This window comes from Tachysurus vachellii, chromosome 13, assembly GCF_030014155.1.
Source record: "Tachysurus vachellii isolate PV-2020 chromosome 13, HZAU_Pvac_v1, whole genome shotgun sequence".
Lineage (NCBI taxonomy): Eukaryota > Metazoa > Chordata > Actinopteri > Siluriformes > Bagridae > Tachysurus > Tachysurus vachellii.
In genome coordinates, this window is record NC_083472.1 from 16,144,506 (window position 1) to 16,165,761 (window position 21,256).

The 21,256-nt window shown below is 41.8% G+C and overlaps 1 protein-coding gene across 1 annotated transcript; it reads left to right on the forward strand.

Annotated features, from left to right (window-relative positions):
- The first annotated feature begins 17,030 nt into the window (after nt 1-17,030).
- LOC132856308 (uncharacterized) lies at nt 17,031-18,584 on the forward strand. The gene is made up of 2 exons (XM_060885835.1): nt 17,031-17,710; nt 18,055-18,584. Exons 1-2 carry the CDS (start codon nt 17,545-17,547, stop codon nt 18,582-18,584), a joined length of 696 nt encoding a protein of 231 aa, XP_060741818.1. The 5' UTR covers nt 17,031-17,544.
- Nucleotides 18,585-21,256: the final 2,672 nt, after the last annotated feature.

Genomic DNA, 21,256 nt, shown 5'->3' on the forward strand with positions numbered 1-21,256 from the left:
ACTCCTCAGCCTCCCCGGAAAAGTCTATGCCAGGGTACTGGAGAGGAGAATTCGGCCGATAGTCGAACCTCGGATTCAGGAGGAACAATGTGGGTTTCGTCCCGGTCGTGGAACACTGGACCATCTCTATACCCTCACCAGGTTGCTGGAGGGTTCATGGGAGTTTGCCCAACCAGTCCACATGTGCTTTGTGGATCTGGAGAAGGCATTCGACTGTGTCCCTCGTGGTGATCTGTGGGGGGTGCTCTGGGAGTATGGGGTCCGGGGCCCTCTGCTAAGGGCTGTTCGGTCCCTATATGACCGGAGCAGGAGTTTGGTTCGCATTGCCGGCAGTAAGTCAGACTTGTTCCCGGTGCATGTTGGACTCCGTCACCTGTCCTGTTCATTATTTATATGGACAGGATTTCTAGGCGCAGTCAGGGGCCGGAGGGAGTCCGGTTTGGGGACCACGGGATTTCGTCTCTGCTTTTTGCAGATGATGTTGTCCTGTTGGCTTCTTCAAATCAGGACCTTCAGCGTGCACTGGGACGGTTTGCAGCCGAGTGTGAAGCGGCAGGGATGAGAATCAGCACCTCCAAGTCCGAGGCCATGGTTCTCAGCCGGAAAAGGGTGGCTTGTCCTTTTGGGTTGGTGGAAAGCTCCTGCCTCAAGTGGAGGAGTTTAAGTATCTTGGGGTCTTGTTCACGAGTGAGGGAAGGATGGAGCGGGAGATCGACAGGCGGATCGGTGTATCTTCTGCAGTGATGCGGTCGATATACCGGTCTGTTGTGGTGAAGAAAGAGCTGAGCCGCAAGGCGAAGCTCTCTATTTACCAGTCGATCTACGTTCCTACCCTTACCTATGGTCATGAGCTTTGGGTCATGACCGAAAGGACAAGATCCCGGATACAGGCGGCCGAAATGAGTTTCCTCCGCAGGGTGGCTGGGCGCTCCCTTAGAGATAGGGTGAGGAGCTCGGTCACTCGGGAGGAGCTCAGAGTAGAGCCGCTGCTCCTCCACATCGAGAGGAGTCAGCTGAGGTGGCTCGGGCATCTGTTCCGGATGCCTCCTGGACGCCTCCCTGGGGAGGTGTTCTGGGCATGTCCAACCGGGAGGAGGCCCCGGGGAAGACCTAGGACACGCTGGAGGGACTATGTCTCTCGGCTGGCCTGGGAACGCCTCGGTATTCCCCCGGAGGAGCTGGAGGAAGTGTCTGGGGAGAGGGAAGTCTGGGTGTCCCTGCTCAGACTGCTGCCCCCGCGACCTGGCCCCGGATAAGCGGTAGAAGATGGATGGATGGATGGATGGATGGATGTCAGGAATGTTGACTTTATGTTAATACGATTTTTGCCTAAACCTGTTGATAATCATGGGAGAATCCAAATAAGCAAACAGCAAATAATGCAGAGCAACTGATTAAGACATTCAGTTCTAGTTCCATGGTACATTAAAACTGAATATGATTTACCTGTTCCTTAAAAAACTCTGTGGCATTTTTAGTGTATTTGTCTGTTTTAGGGTGTGATATCTATAGACGGGGTACAAATACATGGAAAAAACTCCTTTTCCAGCTTTCCAGTGATGAAGTCTGTAGTTCTTTAGCAGAATACTGTATATTGCTTAACTGTTGAAAATGTACAATAACAATACTGCATTGCGTTTTAGGGTTAACAGTGCAGCTCCTGAACCGAAACTGATACCTATGATAAATAGGTAAAACAGCCTACAACTCCTAACATATTAATGGATTTGGGACAAAAACTAGCAATCTACCACCAGAGGACTAATAAGCACTATAAACTGTATGGATATTGAAAAGCTTATTTTAAGCCTTATGTTAATATTATATGTGCTTCATGGGACTCCAATTAAGAAATTGTGTGGCCAAAAGCCAAGAAATATCCTTCTGCACATGCGTGAAAGAGTAACTATGCCCTGTGTTATGCCCTGTGTTTTGTGTGAGATTAAAAGGGCTTGAGCACAGTTATATTAGCTTGATGCAACTGTTAGTGTTGAATGCTTGAAATTTTGCAATCACTGATAAGGCTCATTTTTCTTTTTTGACTAAACCATTTTGTAGAGTCACCATATATGCTTTCGTTTACACAACTTTTCTTAACCTAATTTTCTTTACAGTGTAGTGTTATGCAATATGCATCACTTACAGTTAGATACACAAATAGATACTCACAAGGATATTTTATTCCAGTTAGCATTTACACAATGTTCTACTATAAAATTATAACTACAGGGTTTGTTTATTATCTTGCTCTCTAACAGTTACTCTCTAACAGTTAAATAAATATGACAATAAATGTTACTGACAGTTAATGACAATAAAATAAACAAAAAAAGTCAATAAAATGTCAAAATCAATAAAAGATCTTGGAGAAAAACAAACTGAAGGTGAAATGAGAATTCACTTTAACCTTTTAACATGTAAAAGCTTGAACTCTATTCCTTAAAATTTTTAAAACATTTAAACACCAATAAAAATGTAAAATGAAAGTTTTTGGATCTGCAACTTTCAAGGGGGTTCTGACCATCATTCAGCAATGTAAAAATGTCAACATATTGTTTACAAAATCTTAAAACAAAGAGTAAATACAAAAATAGTACAAATACAAAAATAAAAAATAAATGCATAACCAATAAGAAAAATCTAAATATGAAAAATAAAAACATATATAAACTTGCACAATCAATAAAAATTCTTAAGATCAAAAATAGTAAAATGGCACAATCAATAAATAATCAGAAAATATGAAAAAAATAAAAAGCACAATCAATAATAAAATAAAATTAAATAAAAATGACACTGTAAAAAACTATGTTCACATTTAAACAATTCACAGTTTAACAATCCCTTTGAATAATTAACATTTTAAGATTAAGATACTAATATCTGTTTAATTCAAAAGATGCTCAATTCAAGATTTCAACGTTCCCAGCAAAAGTTACATTTTCAGGGAATGTTCCCTTGCAGAGCAGTAACTGAACAATTTCATAACACCAAAAAACTAAAAAAAAATGACATGAATTCTTAAAACATTTTCAAACATTCTATTCATAGTTCATCAATTCACAGTTCAACGATTTCTAATATCTGTCTAACTTAAAAGGTGCCCAAACAAGATTTCAATGTTCACAGCAAGAGTTTAGTTTTCAGGACTGTACCCATTTCCATTAGCACCATCTCAATCACCTCAAAAGTGTATTTGAGTTTTTTGGGTATTGAAAATGCAAGGCAAATATAAGGCCAAACTGGTAAGATAGAACAGATTGTAGGTCTGAAATGCCTTTCAGAATAATTGCATCCTCCAATGCAGTGCAAGAGGGTGCATGATACAAGACAATACACAAAAGCAGCGCAAAATTGCAAAACAGCAATTTACTGAAATGGGCAAGACAACATGTGCAAAGAGCAAAAAGGGTGTGCAAAACAGCATGTAAACAGTTTGATATGGGTGGTGCTATAGGCATGTATATTGGAAGAGTGTGTATTTGGTGCAGATCTGTGCAGTCCATACAGTTCTGTGTGCATGTATGTGTGTTGTGCTCAGTACAGTTCAGTTCAGTTATTGAGTAGTCTGATTGCTTGTGGAAAGAAACCGTTACACAGTCTGGTCGTGAGGTTTTTCCAGATGGCAGGAGAGAGAAGAGTGTGTATGGGGGTGTGTGGGGTCATCCACAATGCTGTTGGCTTTGCGGAGTCTTGCAGGGTCTTGTGATTCGAGATGGTGCAAAACCAGACAGTGATGCAGCTGCTCAGGATGCTCTAAAAGGTCCCCCTTTAAAATGTAGTAAGGATGGAGGGAGGGAGATGTGCTTTCCTCAGACTTTGTAAGAAGCTGCTGGGCTTTATTGATGATGGAGCTGGTGTTGAGTGACCAGATGAGGTTCTCAGCCAGATGAACACCAAGGAATTTTGTGCTCTTGACGATTTCTACAGAAGATCCCATGTTCAGGGGAGAGTGGTCGCTCTGTGCTCTCCAGAAGTCAACAATCATCTCATTAGGTTTATCATAGACAGGTTGTTGGCTCTACACCAACTGTTGTTAGCAGTTGTGTCTTTATTGTCCAGGAGGGTAAGGGCTAAATGAAGGGTTGTAGCAATGGCATGTGGGTGTGGAAACTGGTTCTTGATGTGCCTCATGACGAGCCTCTCAAAGTATTTTATCACAATGCATGTAAGTGCGATGGGACGATAGTCATTGAGGCAGGACACTGTAGAGTTCTTTGACAAGGAGAACATGGTGGTTGTCTTCAGGCACATAGGAACAACAAGGCTGCTCAGGGAAATGTTGAAGATGTCCTTGATGACATCCACTATCTGTTCTACGCATTCCCTGAACACCCTGCCAGGAATGTTGTCTGGCCAGCAGCCTTTCATAGGGTAACTCTGCACAGAGTTCTCCTCATGTCAGTCATGGATAGACAGAGTACTTGGCCTTCCTTGCCGCTATGTTGTTCCGCCCGTCAAACTGAGTGTAGAAGTTGTTCAGCGCATCTGGGAAAGAGGCATCACTAGCACAGCTTTCTTGCAGTTCGTGATCGCTTCAATGCCATGCTAAATGTGACAGGTGTCTTCGCTGTGCTGGAAGTGGCTGTGGATTGTCTAGGCATGTGCACACTGTCAGGATCCAGCCCGGACTTTGGCCACATGCTTTTGTTTTTGTTCTGTGTTCACGTGTTGCTCCCAATGTATATCATTTCTGTGTCTCCTGTATCTTCTGCAGTTCCAGCTGTCAATGTTGTTGTAGAACTGTTGGTGTTAAAATCAACCATAATATCAGTGATATATCCCTGATTGTTTTTGCCACCAAAAAAACTGGCTAAACTGCTTCCTGAATCTAATCTGATTTTGTCTTTTTCTACCTGTAGTTTCATGTGATTTATCATCTGTATCATAATTGATTCATCCTAATTCTATCTTTCCCTTACTCTTCATTCTTTGTCATCCCTTCTTGACTTACAGAAAAAAGAATAGGAAACCTTTGTTTTTGTGATAGTTTGGATTTCAAATGCTCAAAAAGTTTTGATTTGCTGTTGCTGTTTTTTGTCTATAAAAGGACTTTTTTTTTAACAAATTTATTTTATTCATGTGTATAGTGCGGGACTGTAAACTATAGTGATAATACTTTATAAGTAGCCATTTTTAGCAGCTTTCAGGGTAGGGGGCTTAGGTACCTGAGAACACATCCCATATCACAAGAATAATGTCTCTTTCTCTTGTTGGTCAGCCTTTACCTACCAGATTATTAAATGGATGCTGCATTATTGGGAGAATAAAAGCCCTTCCTACGCCGACCCCTAACCCTACCGATTATTTTATGCTTAATAAACACTAATTAGTCACTTCATTTCCTGTTTGAATATTTTCTTTGTTTTTCATAAAAAATAAATGCCTTTTTGATGTGATATGTGGCAAAAGGGAGAAGATAGAGGTTGATAAACGGCGGATTCATAGCAGGGAGATTGCGTCAAAAGCCAGATTTACAAGCCTTACTTCTGTCTTCACCGCTCACCGGAGTGACTTGCTCATCCCTGGGCACTTTTTTTGCATTCTTTAGTTTCAGTTGCATTGAATCCGACAGCCTTGGAAATCTCTGTGATCCAGACATCATTCCTTCGCATTTGAATTGCCATTTCTTCAAATTTTTCATCTTGTGAGTCACAGAGAGCGGTCAGAAAAGTTATGGCTTGCAGAAGAGTTGTATTAGTGATGTCATCGTCAAATGAGATGAGTCACTGTGTTTATCTGTTTGAGCAGTTTGTACCTCCATTTCTAGGTAGGTAGTTTGTTTTCTGTGTAGATTTCTGCATTTCAAGGACACTAAACACATGTGCAGTGTTTAAATGTTATTTTAGGTAGAGGTAAATGAGATTTATGTAACTTTCAAATCAAAATCAGGAGACTAGCTATGCAGCTCAGTAAAAACAGATTTTTAACGTCAGGACTTTGAATTGGCCATTTCAAAACAGTATCTATGTTAATCTTTAATCATTTTTGGAAGACAGAGTTGAGTGCTTGTGATCGTTGTTTTGGTGTATGACCCATTTTCTCTTGGAATTTTCCTTTATAATTCACTGGTATAATTTTGTATTCACTGTTCCATTAATGATGGCAAGCTGTTCTGGCCCAGATGCAGCAATGAAGTCCCAAACCACTACTGCCACCTTATTTCCAAAGAAGGTATAAAGTTCTTATGCTGGAATTTAGCATTTTCCTCTCTCCAAAAATAATGCTTCTCATTTTAAACCAAAAAATTCTATTTTGATCTCATTCCTCCACAAACTATTTTTTCCAACAGTCCTTTGGCTTTTCCACTTGATCTTTAGCAAACTTAATAGAGCTCTCCATTCTTGGAGAGTAGTGGTTTTTCCTTGCAACTCTTGGCAGACTCACAAACATTAACATTAGCAAAAATAAAATAAACCTTTAGTTGCTTAAAAGTTACCATGGGCTTCTTTCTGACCCAAAAAAAATTACATGTCTTGCTTTTGGAATCATCTTTGTTGGTTGATCACATCTGGGGAGGGTACCAATGATCTTAAATTTCCTCTATTAGTACAGAATCTGCCTGACTATAGATTTTTAGAGTCCAAACACTTAAGAGATGATTTTGTAACCGTTTTCAACCAAATAAGCAACAAGAACTCCTTTTCTTATGTCCTCTTTCTTAAATCTCCCTTGTTTTTGCCATAAACCACTTCCACAAATGCACATCATGAACATCAGACTTTGATATATCTCTGTTCTTTAAATAAAATAGGAAGTGACAACCAATTAGATAAACTCCAATTTTACCTTAAAATGAAATGCTAATCCTAGAGGTTCACATACTTTTGCCTCTAACAGATATATAATATTGGAACATTTTCTTGAAAAAAAATTTACCAAGTATAATATATTTGTCTGATTTCATTGACTTGGTTCACTTTGTCTGCTTTTGGGAATTGTGTGAAAATGTGATGACGTTTTGGGTCATATTTATGCAGAAATCTCTAAAGGGTTCACAAACATTCAAGTGGCACTGTATATAGTATATAACGGACAAATCGTCAAACTAATTTTTATTAGTTTTATTACGTTTTATTACCTCTTAAGGTCAAATGTCATGGCAGATATCATACATTTTAAGGACATAAAAAAAATGCTGTCATTTGTTTAAACAGGTGTAGTGTAAAGGTTTTTCAGGAATAATGTTCTTGGTGTTTAAAAGTCAGGTAATATATGGCAATAAGACTATACGTTAATTACTTCCCTCAGACACACATAGACACAGGTGTAGGTAAAAAGTTTACTTTTCCCAGGTAATAAATGACAGTAAGTCTACACGTTAATTATTTCCTCCACATACACATAAACACAGGGGTTCTTAAAAAAGTTTACTTTCCCAGGAAATAAATGGTAATAGCCTATATGTTAATTAATTTCCTCTCACACCTAGTTAGAGGATCATTAATAGCATGTTACATGATGTTCTCTTTATTTAGTTGTACAGGTTTAGATTAAGTTGCATATGGAAGGGTTATTAAGAGTTTTATTCTCATTTGTTTATACAGTGATGCCTCGAGATACGAGTTTAATTCGTTCCGTGACCTTGCTCGTATCTCAAATTGCTCGTATCTCAAAGCAATTTTCCCCATGTAAATGAATTGAAATCCCATTAATCCGTTCCAGCTCGCAAAATTCCACTCCAGTTGTTTTGTTTATGTGTTTTGAATATGAAAAATGTACAGTACCTGTATATATAAATGACAAATATTGTATAAAAACATACAGTAATAAAAGAGAATGTTAATAAAAATAAACTGGTTTTACTTTACGGAAGATGCCCACGGAGGTTGAGGGAGGATTAAACAGGCGAAATTTTGTCTCGTACGTAAACTTTCGCTTTCGTTCACTTACTCGCTACTGTACACTCTTAATGCTACTTTACACTTAAATGGAACTTAACTAAACTTTACTAAAATTAACTAACTTAAATCAAGCATTGCGTGAGTTCTGGCAGGCCACGTCATCAAGCGTGCATCAGCTGTTATCAGCTGTCCACGACACGCACCAATCCTGTTACGACATCCATATTACCCGACCATTTAAATTCCCATTCATTGAGCCACTCTAGCGCTTCGCTGCTGCCGTGATCTAAACTCCCTCCTCCAACCCCGACTCCACCATGCCGGAACCTGTGTTCGTTGTACCAGTTTACGTCATAAATCTCCACATATTTTTCTCCCTCTCTCCCTCTCTCTCTAATTATTTAATTATTTATTTATCAATTCATTCATTTATTACTTTCCAAAAACGCGTAAGCGAGCATATCTAATACTATGCATGATTAGTGGTTCTGTTATACGGGGGTCTATTCTATTTTCGCTGCTTTCTCCGCTCTGTCCATGCATGCGCACGGACTTGCGCGTGGATTTTTGTCCAGAACAGAACCATACCACCAAAACTAACTGTATGCATATCATCTAATAAATTCTCTTTTGACAAAGTGGTCCTGACAGAACTGAAATTCTCTTAACTTTATTGAACTTAATTGCTACAATTTCTGTTTTCTTTACATTAATTTTGCTTAATTTTCTTCATCACTTTTCTCTTCACTTGTTTTTGCCTTTTTTGTCACTCTTTCCTCACTAACATCTGCCGGTCGTCTTAATAAAAACCTGTCCGGTCGGCATATCAGATGCGGTGTAGTCGCACAAGTCCGCAGATGGTCGGCACTTCACGCAGCGCCTTTGCGAATCTCCATAGGAAATAAATGACTTCCTGTTTATCGGCCGTCGTTTGTCGTGTGCAGTGGAAAGGCGGCAGTGAGACGCGGGAAGCTGAGGCGGGGAAACAGAGCACACGTGGTTGTTGGGGATCTTTGTTTCGGCGGCGGCGGCTCGGATGCTCGTATCTCAAAAATTTGCTCGTATCTCAAGCCAAAAATTGGTTCGAATCACAGCTCGTATCTCAAAAAATTCGTATGTCAGAGCACTCGTATCTCGAGGCATCACTGTACGGGTGTATTTTAGAAGTTAAATAAATGTTCTAGATGTTTCACAGATCTTATTTGACACAACCACATACTCTCAGGTAATAAATGCCAATAAGACTATATGTTAATTATTCCCTTTACATACACACAGACACCTAGACAGACAGGCATTAAGAGAAGTGTTCTCTTTATTTGCTTGTACAGGTTTAGGTTAAGTTGCATATGTGTAGGCCATAAAAACTAATCATGTCTAATTTATTTATACATGTGTATAAAAAAGTTAAATAATGTTCTAGATGTTTTACAATTCTTATGTGACAAACACACTCTCAGGAAATAAATGGTAATAAAACTATATGTTAAATCCCCCACAGTGGGTAAAATAAGTATTGAACACATCACTAGCAAGTGAAATAAGAAAAGAATATTTAGTTTACAGGTAGTGGACAACCTCACTAGAAGAAAATAAGCCTGGCTACCACTTACAGCTGGCCAACAGAAGGAGACAAACCTTTTTAGGTGGCAAGACTTGGAAGACCAGTCAGCTGACCACAGAAGTATTGGGAAGAATACAATAAGCTGCAGCTGGTGATGATGGAAGAATCGGAAGTGAATCAGAAATGCTCCCTGATAGATAAAGGAGGAGGTGTTTTCTTGGCGTTCATCTAGCAGAGAACTTCACCTGGTCACTCAGCACCAGCTTTATCACAAAGAAAGCCCAGCAGTGTCTCTACTACTTACAAAGCCTGAGTACTAAAAGTAGAAATCTGGGTAGTGACATCGACTCTCTCAGCAGTAGATGAGTCAATGAGTATACCATGACTATCCAAATCCTTAGTGTAAAGAGTAATGATTTCAGTGAGAAGATTTCAGCAACAGGTGGAGATATGAGTGTTGGCTTTACTCGAATATCGCTCAACCCACAGAGGAATTGCAGTTGGAAAAAACACATAGATTCTGTGCATTTCATTAAGCAAATACAGCCCCTGTTATATGAAACGTCCCTGTAAATACAGTACATTTAGTTAATAAGCAACTGGTAGCAACAGCACTAAAGGCTATCTTAACAAGCAGGACAGTGGAAGGACAAAGAGAATCATATAGGAAAGAATGTTGATAATCATTAAACTTACAAGTTAAGGGGAGACCATACATACCCATGGCAGAATGAGAGTTGGGATAGGAAAAAGTCTCAAAGAAAGAATAAAGATTACACTGTAAAATCTAACAATCCTGTTAAATTATTTCTTTCTGTTGACTTTACTGAATGTGATGTTGTTTGTTTACCTTACTGATGTAGATGTAGCAATACTTACTATTTGTCTTCAAAGTCTTCATTCATTCATTCATTTTCTACCGCTTTATCCGAACTACCTCGGGTCACGTGGAGCCTGTGCCTATCTCAGGTGTCATCGGGCATCAAGGCAGGATACACCCTGGACGGAGTGCCAACCCATCGCAGGGCACACACGCACACTCTCATTCACTCACGCAATCACACACTATGGACAATTTTCCAGAGATTCCAATCAACCTACCATGCATGTCTTTGGACCGGGGGAGGAAACCGGAGTACCCGGAGGAAACCCCCAAGGCACTGGGAGAACATGCAAACTCCACACACACAAGGCGGAGTTGGGAATCGAACCCCCAACCTTGGAGGTGTGAGGCAAGCGTGCTAACCACTAAGCCACCGTGCCCCCCTCTTCAAAGTCTTATTTACTCAAATATCTTAAATATAACATTTTGGGTGTTGGGTCAGTTCCATTCTACTATTAATCATTTTAGCTTATAGTTAGAATTTCGAAGAACCTAAATAACCTAAATAACACACACACACATATGCATGTTCTCCCCGTGCCTTGGGGGTTTCCTCCGGGTACTCCGGTTTCCTCCCCCGGTCCAAAGACATGCATGGTAGGTTGATTGGAATTTCTGGAAAATTGTCCATAGTGTGTGATTGCGTGAGTGAATGAGAGTGTGCGTGTGTGCCCTGCGATGGGTTGGCACTCCGTCCAGGGTGTATCCTGCCTTGATGCCCGATGACACCTGAGATAGGCACAGGCTCCACGTGACCCGAGGTAGTTCGGATAAAGCGGTAGAAAATGAACTTACTATGAACATACTATATGAACATACTATATTAACACATACAGTATTAACACTGGTCGGTCGGCGCTGTTTCTGTGACTGTTTACTATTTATTGTCTTTTGTGTACTGCATTTTTTGTACTTTTTGTATTGTCTTGTAACTTGTGTCTGCACTGTCATTGTCCTGCACTGTCTTGTCCTGCACTGTCTGGTCCTGCACTGTCTTTAGTCCTGCACTGTCTTTTGTCCTGCACTGTCTTGTCTGTCTTGTTTGTCTTGTCCTGCACTGTTTGCACCAGGTTGCACAGTTGCACTTTATGTGGCTAAGACTACTTACAAGTCTTTAGCCCTGTCTTTGTTTCTATGTAGCACCTTGATCCTGGAGAAACGTTGTCTCATTTCACTATGTACTGCAACAGCTATATATGGTTGAAATGACAATAAAAGCTTCTTGACTTGACTTGACTTGACACATGTGTATATAACATGAATAAGAAAAATGATGGGGGCACGGTGGCTTAGTGGTTAGCACGTTCGCCTCACACCTCCAGGGTCGGGGTTCGATTCCCGAGTGTTTTGATATGTCACATGTCCATGTTGTGCAAATTTTTTATTTCGCTTATTTTGGGGGCGGGGCTACACGTGACGTCCCGTGACGTGACCAAAATACACGTGAGGCAGTTCCCCTCATTGTGCTGAGTGTTTTGATATGCCACATGTCCATGTTGTGCAAATTTTTAATTTCGCTTGTTTTGGGGGAGGGGCTACACGGGACGTCACGTGGTGCCGAGTGACGTCACCAGAATACCCGGTGGGGTGCCAATACTTTTGGCAAAAAGTGCCTACTGAGGGTTTGGACATTTCATGTCAATACTGCAGTCATTATGGGATTCTACTTATTATTATACTGCATAGAACACAGGAGAGAAGCCGTGCCTGAGCTCTGTGTACGCTGCGTGTGTGAGAGCTTAGAGGAATTTTAGGAATTCCCCATTCAAGTCTATGGGACGTTCCATCGTCAACTACGGGAAAACCGAAAGTTCCGTCAGAACGCCGTCCGGAAAAATTTGTCTGGAGTAAGGTCCTAAAGAACCTGTCCGAGTGCGGTGTAAATCGCTCAAAAACTTGCCAAGTTATAAACCTCCAAAGTTTATAATGGAAGTCTATGGGAAAAAAGGCCACTTTGAGCTTCCGTATCGGGGAATGCCGGAATTCAGATCGCTTAGAAAAGTAATAGCAACCAAGTACAGACCAGGGTCTACGACATATCCGAATTTGGTGCATGTGGCTCGAACGCCCAAGGCCGCATTTTTTTTCGTAGAAATGCGGCTAAGAAGAATAATAATAACTAGAACGTACATTTCCTGAAGAAAATGTGAATGTGCTTGAACGTGGCAAGTTCCCCTCATCGTTCTGATTGTTTTGATATGTCACATGCCCATATTGTGCAAAATTTTTTATATTGCTAATTTTGGGGGCGGGGCTACACGTGACATCAGTTCCCCTCATCGTGCTAAGTGTTTTGATATATGACATGTCCATGTTGTGCTAACCTTTTGATTTCGCTTATTTTGGGAGCGGGGCTACACGTGACGTCACGTGAATACCCGCTGGGGTGCCAATACTTTTGGACAAAAGTGACTACTAAGTGTTTTGACATTTCATGTAAAAACTGCAGTCATTATGGAATTCTACTTATTATTATACTGCATAGAACAGTATTTTGGGGGCGGGGCTAGATGTGACGTCACGTGAATACCCGGTGGGGTGCCAATACTTTTGGACAAAAGTGTATTGACTGGGGGCCAATACTTGTGGAAACATTGGATTGATAGTGTGGAGTTGATAGTTACATGTATTGAGAGTGTGCTTTACATCTACAAAGAGAACAAAAGAATTTTAAGAATTCCCCATTCAAGTCTATGGGAAAAAAAACCCCTTTGAGCTTCAATACTGGGAATTCCGGAATTCCGATCGCTTATAAAAGTCACAGCACACCTCTCCTCAATGAGCCAGTCGATTTGACACCTCATTCATGGGTCTAGGACAAAAACTGCGGGACAAGTTACGCGCCGAAAAAGTGTCTGGAAGAATAATAATAATAACTAGAACGTACATTTCCTGAAGAAAATGTGAATGGTGCTTGCACGTTGCAAGTTCCCCTCATCGTGCTGAGTGTTTTGATATGTCACATGTCCATGTTGTGCTAAATTTTGATTTTCACGTGACGTGATGTCACGTGACGTGACCAGAATACATGTGAGGCAGTTCCACTCATTGTGCTGAGTGTTTTGATATGTCACATGTCCATGTTGTGCAAATTTTTTATTTTCACGTGAAATCACGTGACATCATGTGACTTCATCAAATTACACGTGAGAAAGTTCCCGTCATTTTTCTGAGTGTTTTGATATGTCACATGTCCATGTTGTAAAAAGTTTTTTGATTTTGCATATTTTGGGGGCGGGGCTGCGGTACAACGGGAAGGCCAGTCAGTACACCAATTTAAAAGTTTGTTCAGAGTATCACCCTAAAGGAGCTGGCCGAGTTTGGTGTAGAAAGTTCGAAAGCTTGCCGAGTTATAAACCTCCAAAGTTTATAATGGGAGTCTATGGAAAAAAGGCCACTTTGAGACCCAGTACCGGAAGTACCGGTACTCGGATCGCTTAGAAAAGTCATAGCACACCTCTCCTCAATGAGCCGGTCAATTTGACACCTCATTCATGGGTGTAGGACAAAAGCTGCGGGACAAGTTACGCGCCGAAGTTTTGTCCCGAAGAGTATGCACAATAGCAAGAATGTTGCTTTGCAAGCACCATTAACTAGAATGTACATTTCCTGAAGAAAATGTGAATGGTGCTTGCACATGGCAAGTTCCCTTCATCGTGCTGAGTGTTTTGATATATGACATGTCCATATTGTGCTAACTTTTTGATTTAGCTTATTTTGGGGGCGGGGCTACACGTGACATCACGTGATGTGACCAAAACACGCGTGAGGCAGTACCCCTCATCGGGCTGAGTGTTTTGATATATGACACATCCATGTTGTGCAAAATTTATGATTTCGCTTATTTTGGGGGCGGGGCTACACGTGACGTCACGTGAATACCCGGTGGGGTGCCAATACGTTTGGACAAAAGTGACTACTAAGTGTTTTGACATTTCATGTAAAAACTGCAGTCATTATGGAATTCTACTTATTATTATACTGCATAGAACAGTATTTTGGCGGCGGGGCTACACATGACGTCACGTGAATACCCGGTGGGGTGCCAATACTTTTGGACAAAAGTGTATTGACTGGGGGCCAATACTTGTGGAATCATTGGATTGATAGTGTGGAGTTGATAGTTACATGTATTGAGAGTGTGCTTTACATCTACAGAGAGAACAAAATAATTTTAAGAATTCCCCATTCAAGTCTATGGGAAAAAAATACCCCTTTGAGCTTCCATACCGGGAATTCCGGAATTCCGATCGCTTATAAAAGTCATAGCACACCTGTCCTCAACGAGCCGGTCGATTTGATACCTCATTCATGGGTCTAGGACAAAAGCTGCGGGACAAGTTACGCGCCGAAAAAGTGTCCGGAAGAAGAATAATATTAACTAGAATGTACATTTCCTGAAGAAAATGTGAATGGTGCTTGCACGTGGCAAATTCCCCTCATCATGCTGAGTGTTTTGATATATGACATGTCCATGTTGTGCTAACTTTTTGATTTCGCTTACTTTGGAGGTGGGGCTACACGTGACATCACGTGACGTGACCAAAACATGCGTGAGGCAGTTCCCCTCATCGGGCTGAATGTTTTGATATATTACATGTCCATGTTGTGCAAACTTTTTGATTTCGCTTATTTTGGGGGCGGGGCTACACGTGACGTCACGTGACGTCACCAAAACACGCGTGAGGCAGTTCCCCTCATCGTGCTATGTTTTGATATATGACATGTCCATGTTGTGCAAACTTTTTGATTTCGCATATTTTGGGGGCGGGGCTACACGTGACGTCACGTGACGTGACCAAAACACGCGTGAGGCAGTTGACCTCATCGGGCTGAGTGTTTTGATATATGACATGTCTATGTTGTGCAAAATTTTTGATTTCGCTTATTTTGGGGGCAGGGCTACACGTGACGTCACGTGACGTCACCAAAACACACGTGAGGCAATTCCCCTCATCGGGCAGAGTGTTTTGATATATGACACATCCATGTTGTGCAAAATTTATGATTTCGCTTATCTTGGGGGCGGGGCTACACGTGACGTCACGTGAATACCCGGTGGGGTGCCAATATTTTTGGACAAAAGTGACTACTAAGTGTTTTGACATTTCATGTAAAAACTGCAGTCATTATGGAATTCTACTTATTATTATACTGCATAGAACAGTTTTTGGGGGCGGGGCTACACGTGACGTCACGTGAATACCCGGTGGGGTGCCAATACTTTTGGACAAAAGTGTATTGACTGGGGGCCAATACTTGTGAAATCATTGGATTGATAGTGTGGAGTTGATAGTTACATGTATTACATGTATAAAAGCTGCGGGACAAGTTACGTGCCGAAAAAGTGTCCGGAAGAAGAAGAAGAAGAAGAAGGAGGAGGAGGAGGAGGAGGAGGAGGAGGAGGAGAAGAAGAAGAAGAAGTGGGCTACACGTGACGTCAGTTCCCCTCATCGGGCTGAGTGTTTTGATGTATGACGTCCATGTTGTGCAAAATTTTTGATTTCGCTCATTTTGGGGGCGGGGTTACACGTGACGTCACGTGGTGTCGAGTGCCGCCAGCAGGGGGCCAATACTTTTGGACACATTGGATTGATAGTGTGGCGTTGATAGTTACATGTATTGAGAGTCTCCTTTACATCTACAGTCACTAGGAGAACACAGGAGAGAAGCGGTGCCTGAGCTCTGCGCACGCTGCGTGTGTGAGAGCTTAAAGGAATTTCAGGAATTTCCCATTCATTTCTATGGGACTTTTTTTGCCGCTTTTTCGTCCGCTGTGCGAACACCATGGTTGGTCGGATCGCTTATAAAAGTCATAGCACACCTCTCCTCAATGAGCCGGTCGATTTGACACCTCATTCATGGGTCTAGCACAAAAGCTGCGGGACTAGTTACGCGCCGAAAAAGTGTCCGGAAGAAGAAGAAGAAGAAGTATGCAAGAGAACAAGAATGTGCTTTAGCAAGCACATTAATAAGTATGCAAGAGAACAAGAATGTGCTTTAGCAAGCACATTAATAATAATAATAATAATAATAATAATAATAATAATAATAATAATAAGTATGCAGAATAACAATAATGATGCTTTGCAAGCACCATTAATTATGCAAGAGAACAAGAATGTGCTTTAGCAAGCACATTAATAATAATAAGTATGCAAGAGAATAAGAATGTGCTTTGCAAGCACATTAATAATAAGTATGCCAGAGAACAAGAATGTGCTTTAGCAAGCACATTAATAATAATAATAATAATAATAATAATAATAATAATAATAATAATAATAATAACTAGATTTGTAAAGTTCCTCGAGACAAACTTTTTGATGTTGGCTTTGACGGTGCAAGTATTCGCAAAGGCCGTTGCTTTTTGGAGGCGAGTGGACATAAGGGTCAGTGTTACTTTTGGAGGCAAGTGGACAGAAAGATTGTGAAAGCTACTGGACCGCTAGGGTGCCAATACTTTTGGAGGCGAGCGGACATGAGCATGTGACGTGATCTAGGGTGACCAGATTTGGGTGTGTGAAAAAGAGGACACTTCAGCCCGGGGGGGTGGGGATATGTGAATTCATACAAATGTGTCAACAGACATGGTACATGGTGATGTCGGAACTTAGAGCCCGCCTCCAAGCTGACATATCACAAGGGTGATTATACTTATAACTATAACTGTTTTGTCATCTACCTTAGCTAAATCCTTCTGAGTACACTATAATTGATGTTGATGAAATTAGTGAGAAAACTCCTCAGACCTGGATGAGAATGAGCAAAAACTTCTTTATTGCAGTCAGTCAATCATCCATTCCATTGAACTCAAGGCAAACAAAAATCACTAAGTCAAAAAAGAACAAATGAAAAACCCAAAAGAGCATTCACAGGTAACCTAAAATAACTCCTTTGCAAAACAAAGTATCAAAAGAATAAAAGAGCTGCAGCATCAAGAGATGGCCTAGCCGTCCAAACGAGCTACTCTCCTCACGAAAAGAACTGTCCTCTCCAGTGAGATTTCACCTCAATATATACCCTGGCGCCTCTAGGCGCCTCCTCTTGTAATCTGCATACTCTCTGGCAATTTCCCATTATTTCTCAAAGTTGTCTCTGAAGCCCCACCTGGTCATTTACATGCTTCTTCTGAAATCCCCTTATTTCCCCGAAATTACCTCATACGCCTCCTTAGTGACCTAATATCCTGTTTTTTTGAATTCCCCTTATTTCCCAGAATCATCAGCTGATGCTTACTCATACGCCCATGTATGGGTTTTCCTCTTTTCTTAGTTTCCTATTATTTTCGGCCTTTTTCGTCACTGTTATTAAAAAATATGCTCAAGAGAGCTCTGCTTCCTAGTTGGTATCACATTTGTCGTTCAGCCTTTCACGACGGACGCTTCGTGGATTACTCCTCTGTTTCAGCTACAATGAGTAAGTTTTTCTTATTTCTCTTATTATTATTATTATATTACTTTACTGATTATATGTTAACGATTATATGTTAGTTTTATGAGATTAACTCTGTCATAAGTTCTTACTTCTACTTGGTTATATTATATTGCTACTGTTGCTAAGCTTTATTGCTGTAATGTTACTTTGTATGTTATCTTAGAGTCTTTAATGTTGACTCTCTTAAGCTTTGCTGACCTTTTGAACTTTACTATGATCTCAGTCTGGCCCTTCAGACTGGGCTTGTTTATTGCATATTTTAAGCTTTAGTTCCTCTATTGCTAGTTCCTCTATTTCTATTGAAGGCTACTCCCTTTTCCCCTTAGGTTCTCAACCTCAGGGTCAGCCAATTCGTCCTGGTCACACCATCTGGATTTCTCGGTCTACTCCCTATAGGAGGCCAATTCCTGCTGAAGTGTTAACCACTTTCCGTCACTATCACCTGAGTCATCTGTCTCATGAGCTTTGCTCCTTCCTGGAACGACTGTGTTCTCCTACACTTCCTGAGCAACCTCTCACGCCTTTTCACATTGTGCAAACGCCTATGACTCGGTCTTTCTCGACTCAGACACTCCTGCTTCCTGTCCTGGTGGACCAAAGGACACAAACAGATGGTTGTCCTCATGCTGAACCTTGCTGCCCTGGGCTGACCTCTCCTGCCTCCCCTCCTCGTGTCTCATCTCCTCCTTTCGCCTATATACGCCCTCTCTCTCCTACTTGGGCCTCTTCCCCTTCTAATTCTGAACCTGGTTCCCCAGGCTTTGTCCCTTCTTCTCCCTCTCCTAGGCCTGGATCTCCAGACTACACTCCTACTTCCCCCAGGCCTGATAGCTCTGGGTCTCACTATTATTATTAAGTTTCTTTGTAATAAACTCCTTCTTTCCTTATCATACCTTCTGAGTCCTGTGTGTTTTATTTATGCATTAGTTATATATTACTTTACTCTTATTATGACATCTGAGATCTATTCTCATGTATCTTATGATACCAATCATAATACTCTTAAAGTATGATCCCTACTTCTTTGGGGCACTTCTATAATGTAAGATTTTGCACAACATCGATCTTTCACAACATCACTCCCCCCTTTGAAACTGGAAAGTTTCAACTATTCAAATGAACGCGTGCTGCAGCGAAACGTGACATGTGGTACTTGTACCACAAAACTTGAAAACTTGAAAACTTGAAAAAAACATAAAACGTCAAAAGCAAACGATGAAAATAAAGCAAGAAAACAAACAAAAACCAACAAAAAACACACAAAAAACAAACATCACTCCCCCATCACAACATCAAAAACACACAACATCAACAAAAAAACACACAAAAAACAAACATCACTCCCCCATCACAACATCAAAAACACACAACATCAACAAAAAACACACAAAAAACAAACATCACTCCCCCATCACTCAAACACAAATATCTGACACCAAGGCACCCATTCTCAAAGTAAGGTGAACAAGGAGTGAGCGAAAAACCCTCCGGAGGCCAATTTGAGGGAAAATTCTCACTCTGCCCGCACGTAGCGCGACAGTGACGCCACTATCACCAAGGTCACCATTTTCGCACAAGAAAGACATATAACACATACTAACAGTCAGTCCGTAAGAAGGGGAACGGTCCCGTTACTTCCACCACCAATGATGATTCCGATGCATTGACCGAATCCACAGCGGTAGTGGGGCCCGGACGCGTCTACCCACGCGAAGGGCCCTCCAAATGTCCCTAATCCTGTCGCCAACGCAGTCTTTGTCTGTGTCAGCAACCGCGTCTGAGGAACCCCCTCTCCATGAGGTGGGCCCCTCCCATGAGTACATAAACGTAGGCGTACCGACTGTTGATTGTAGTCCGTAGCGTACATAGATTGTGTGGGATGTCCAGAGTTGATAGCCACAAAAGAACAAGGTGCAGTACTGGCGTGTGGTAGTCTGTATTATGTGGCGGGAGAAAATGTAAGCATGTCTGCTGCCACGTCCGTATGTGGAGGCAACACAAAAGGATCGGCGTATCTCATAGCTATGCACTTCCAGCCGAAACCCTGTGTCAAGAGCGTACTCGTTCGCGTGGTACGCATGGACCCAAAGTCCTTCTGGGAGGAACAGATCCGCGTGGTCCAGGATGAGGGTAACGGGGCGTGAATCCTCCAGCAGTGTGTACCATGTGTCCGCCGTGGGTGGCGGAGGATAAGTCAGCCAGGTGCGATACGGCGCCACCCCCAACTCGAAGCCCCTCCACACGTAGTTGGACACAGCTATTTCTGTTGTCAGCTGGTGGCATGTGTGGCAGCGGCTCGGGGACGAGACGTCATCGACCCGACAGGCGATGCCTCTGGGGGTGGCCTCCAGGCGCCCACATGTCCTGGGGCACTGGCCTGGGGTTTGTCTGGGAGGTAGGCGCAGCATGGCCCTGCACACAACACTTACAGAGACACAACCACACACACACACACATACACAAAGACAACAGGACCGGGAGTCCCAATAATCCCTTTCTCAAGCATACAGTTGAGGCCAAAATTATTAGCCCCCTTATGAAATTAGACAAAACTCTTGATTTCTCCATGGAAATGACCATTAACAACAAGTGTTTTATAGTGTATTTGTTTCCAAAATAACAAAGACAAAATCTCCACTAAGTTTGATTAGGATATTTAATTGAAATAGTGAGTTGAAACAAGAAAGGGCAAAAATGAAATGTCCAAAATTATTAGCCCCCGGTCATTAATAGTCAATAGTGAACCCTTTCTGAGCCACAACTGACAACAACCTCTTAGAGTAGTTCTTTACTAGGTTGGCACAGGTTTCCTGAGGGATTTTAGCCCATTCTTCCATTGCAAATTGCTCCAGCTGGTCCAAATTACATGGCTTCCGAGCATGGACATTGACTTTGAGCACTCACCACAAATTCTCAATAGGATTGAGGTCTGGGCTCTGTGCGGGCCACTCCAGGACCTTGGTTTTGGTATCCTTCAGGAACTGTTGGACCAATTTCGATGTATGCTTTGGGTCATTGTCTTGTTGGAAGACCCAGCGTTGACCTAAGGCTAGACTACGAGCAGATTTCTGCATATTATCCCTCAAAATGTCAACATAATTTTCTTTTTTCATGATGCCATGCACCCGAACAAGGCTCCCTGTGCCTGAAGCTGCAAAACAGCCCCACAGCATGATGCTGCCACCACCATGTTTAACAGTGGGAACTGTGTTCTTAGAGTTGAAGGCCTCGCCCTTTCTTCACCAAACATAAGCAACATCCATGTGCCCAAACAGTTCCAGTTTAGTCTCATCAGACCAAAGCACAGACTCCCAAAACTCATCTTTACCTTTCAAATGTTCACGGGCAAACCTCAGTCTAGCTGTGATGTGCCGCTGTTTGAGTAAAGGGGTTCTTCTGGGACGATGGCCCTGAAGCCCACCACGATGAAGAGCCCTCACAACTGTGTTCCTTGAAACATCAACTCCAGAAGAGGCCAGGTCAGCAACAATCATCTTGGCAGATGTCCGGGGCATCTTGCTGATATCT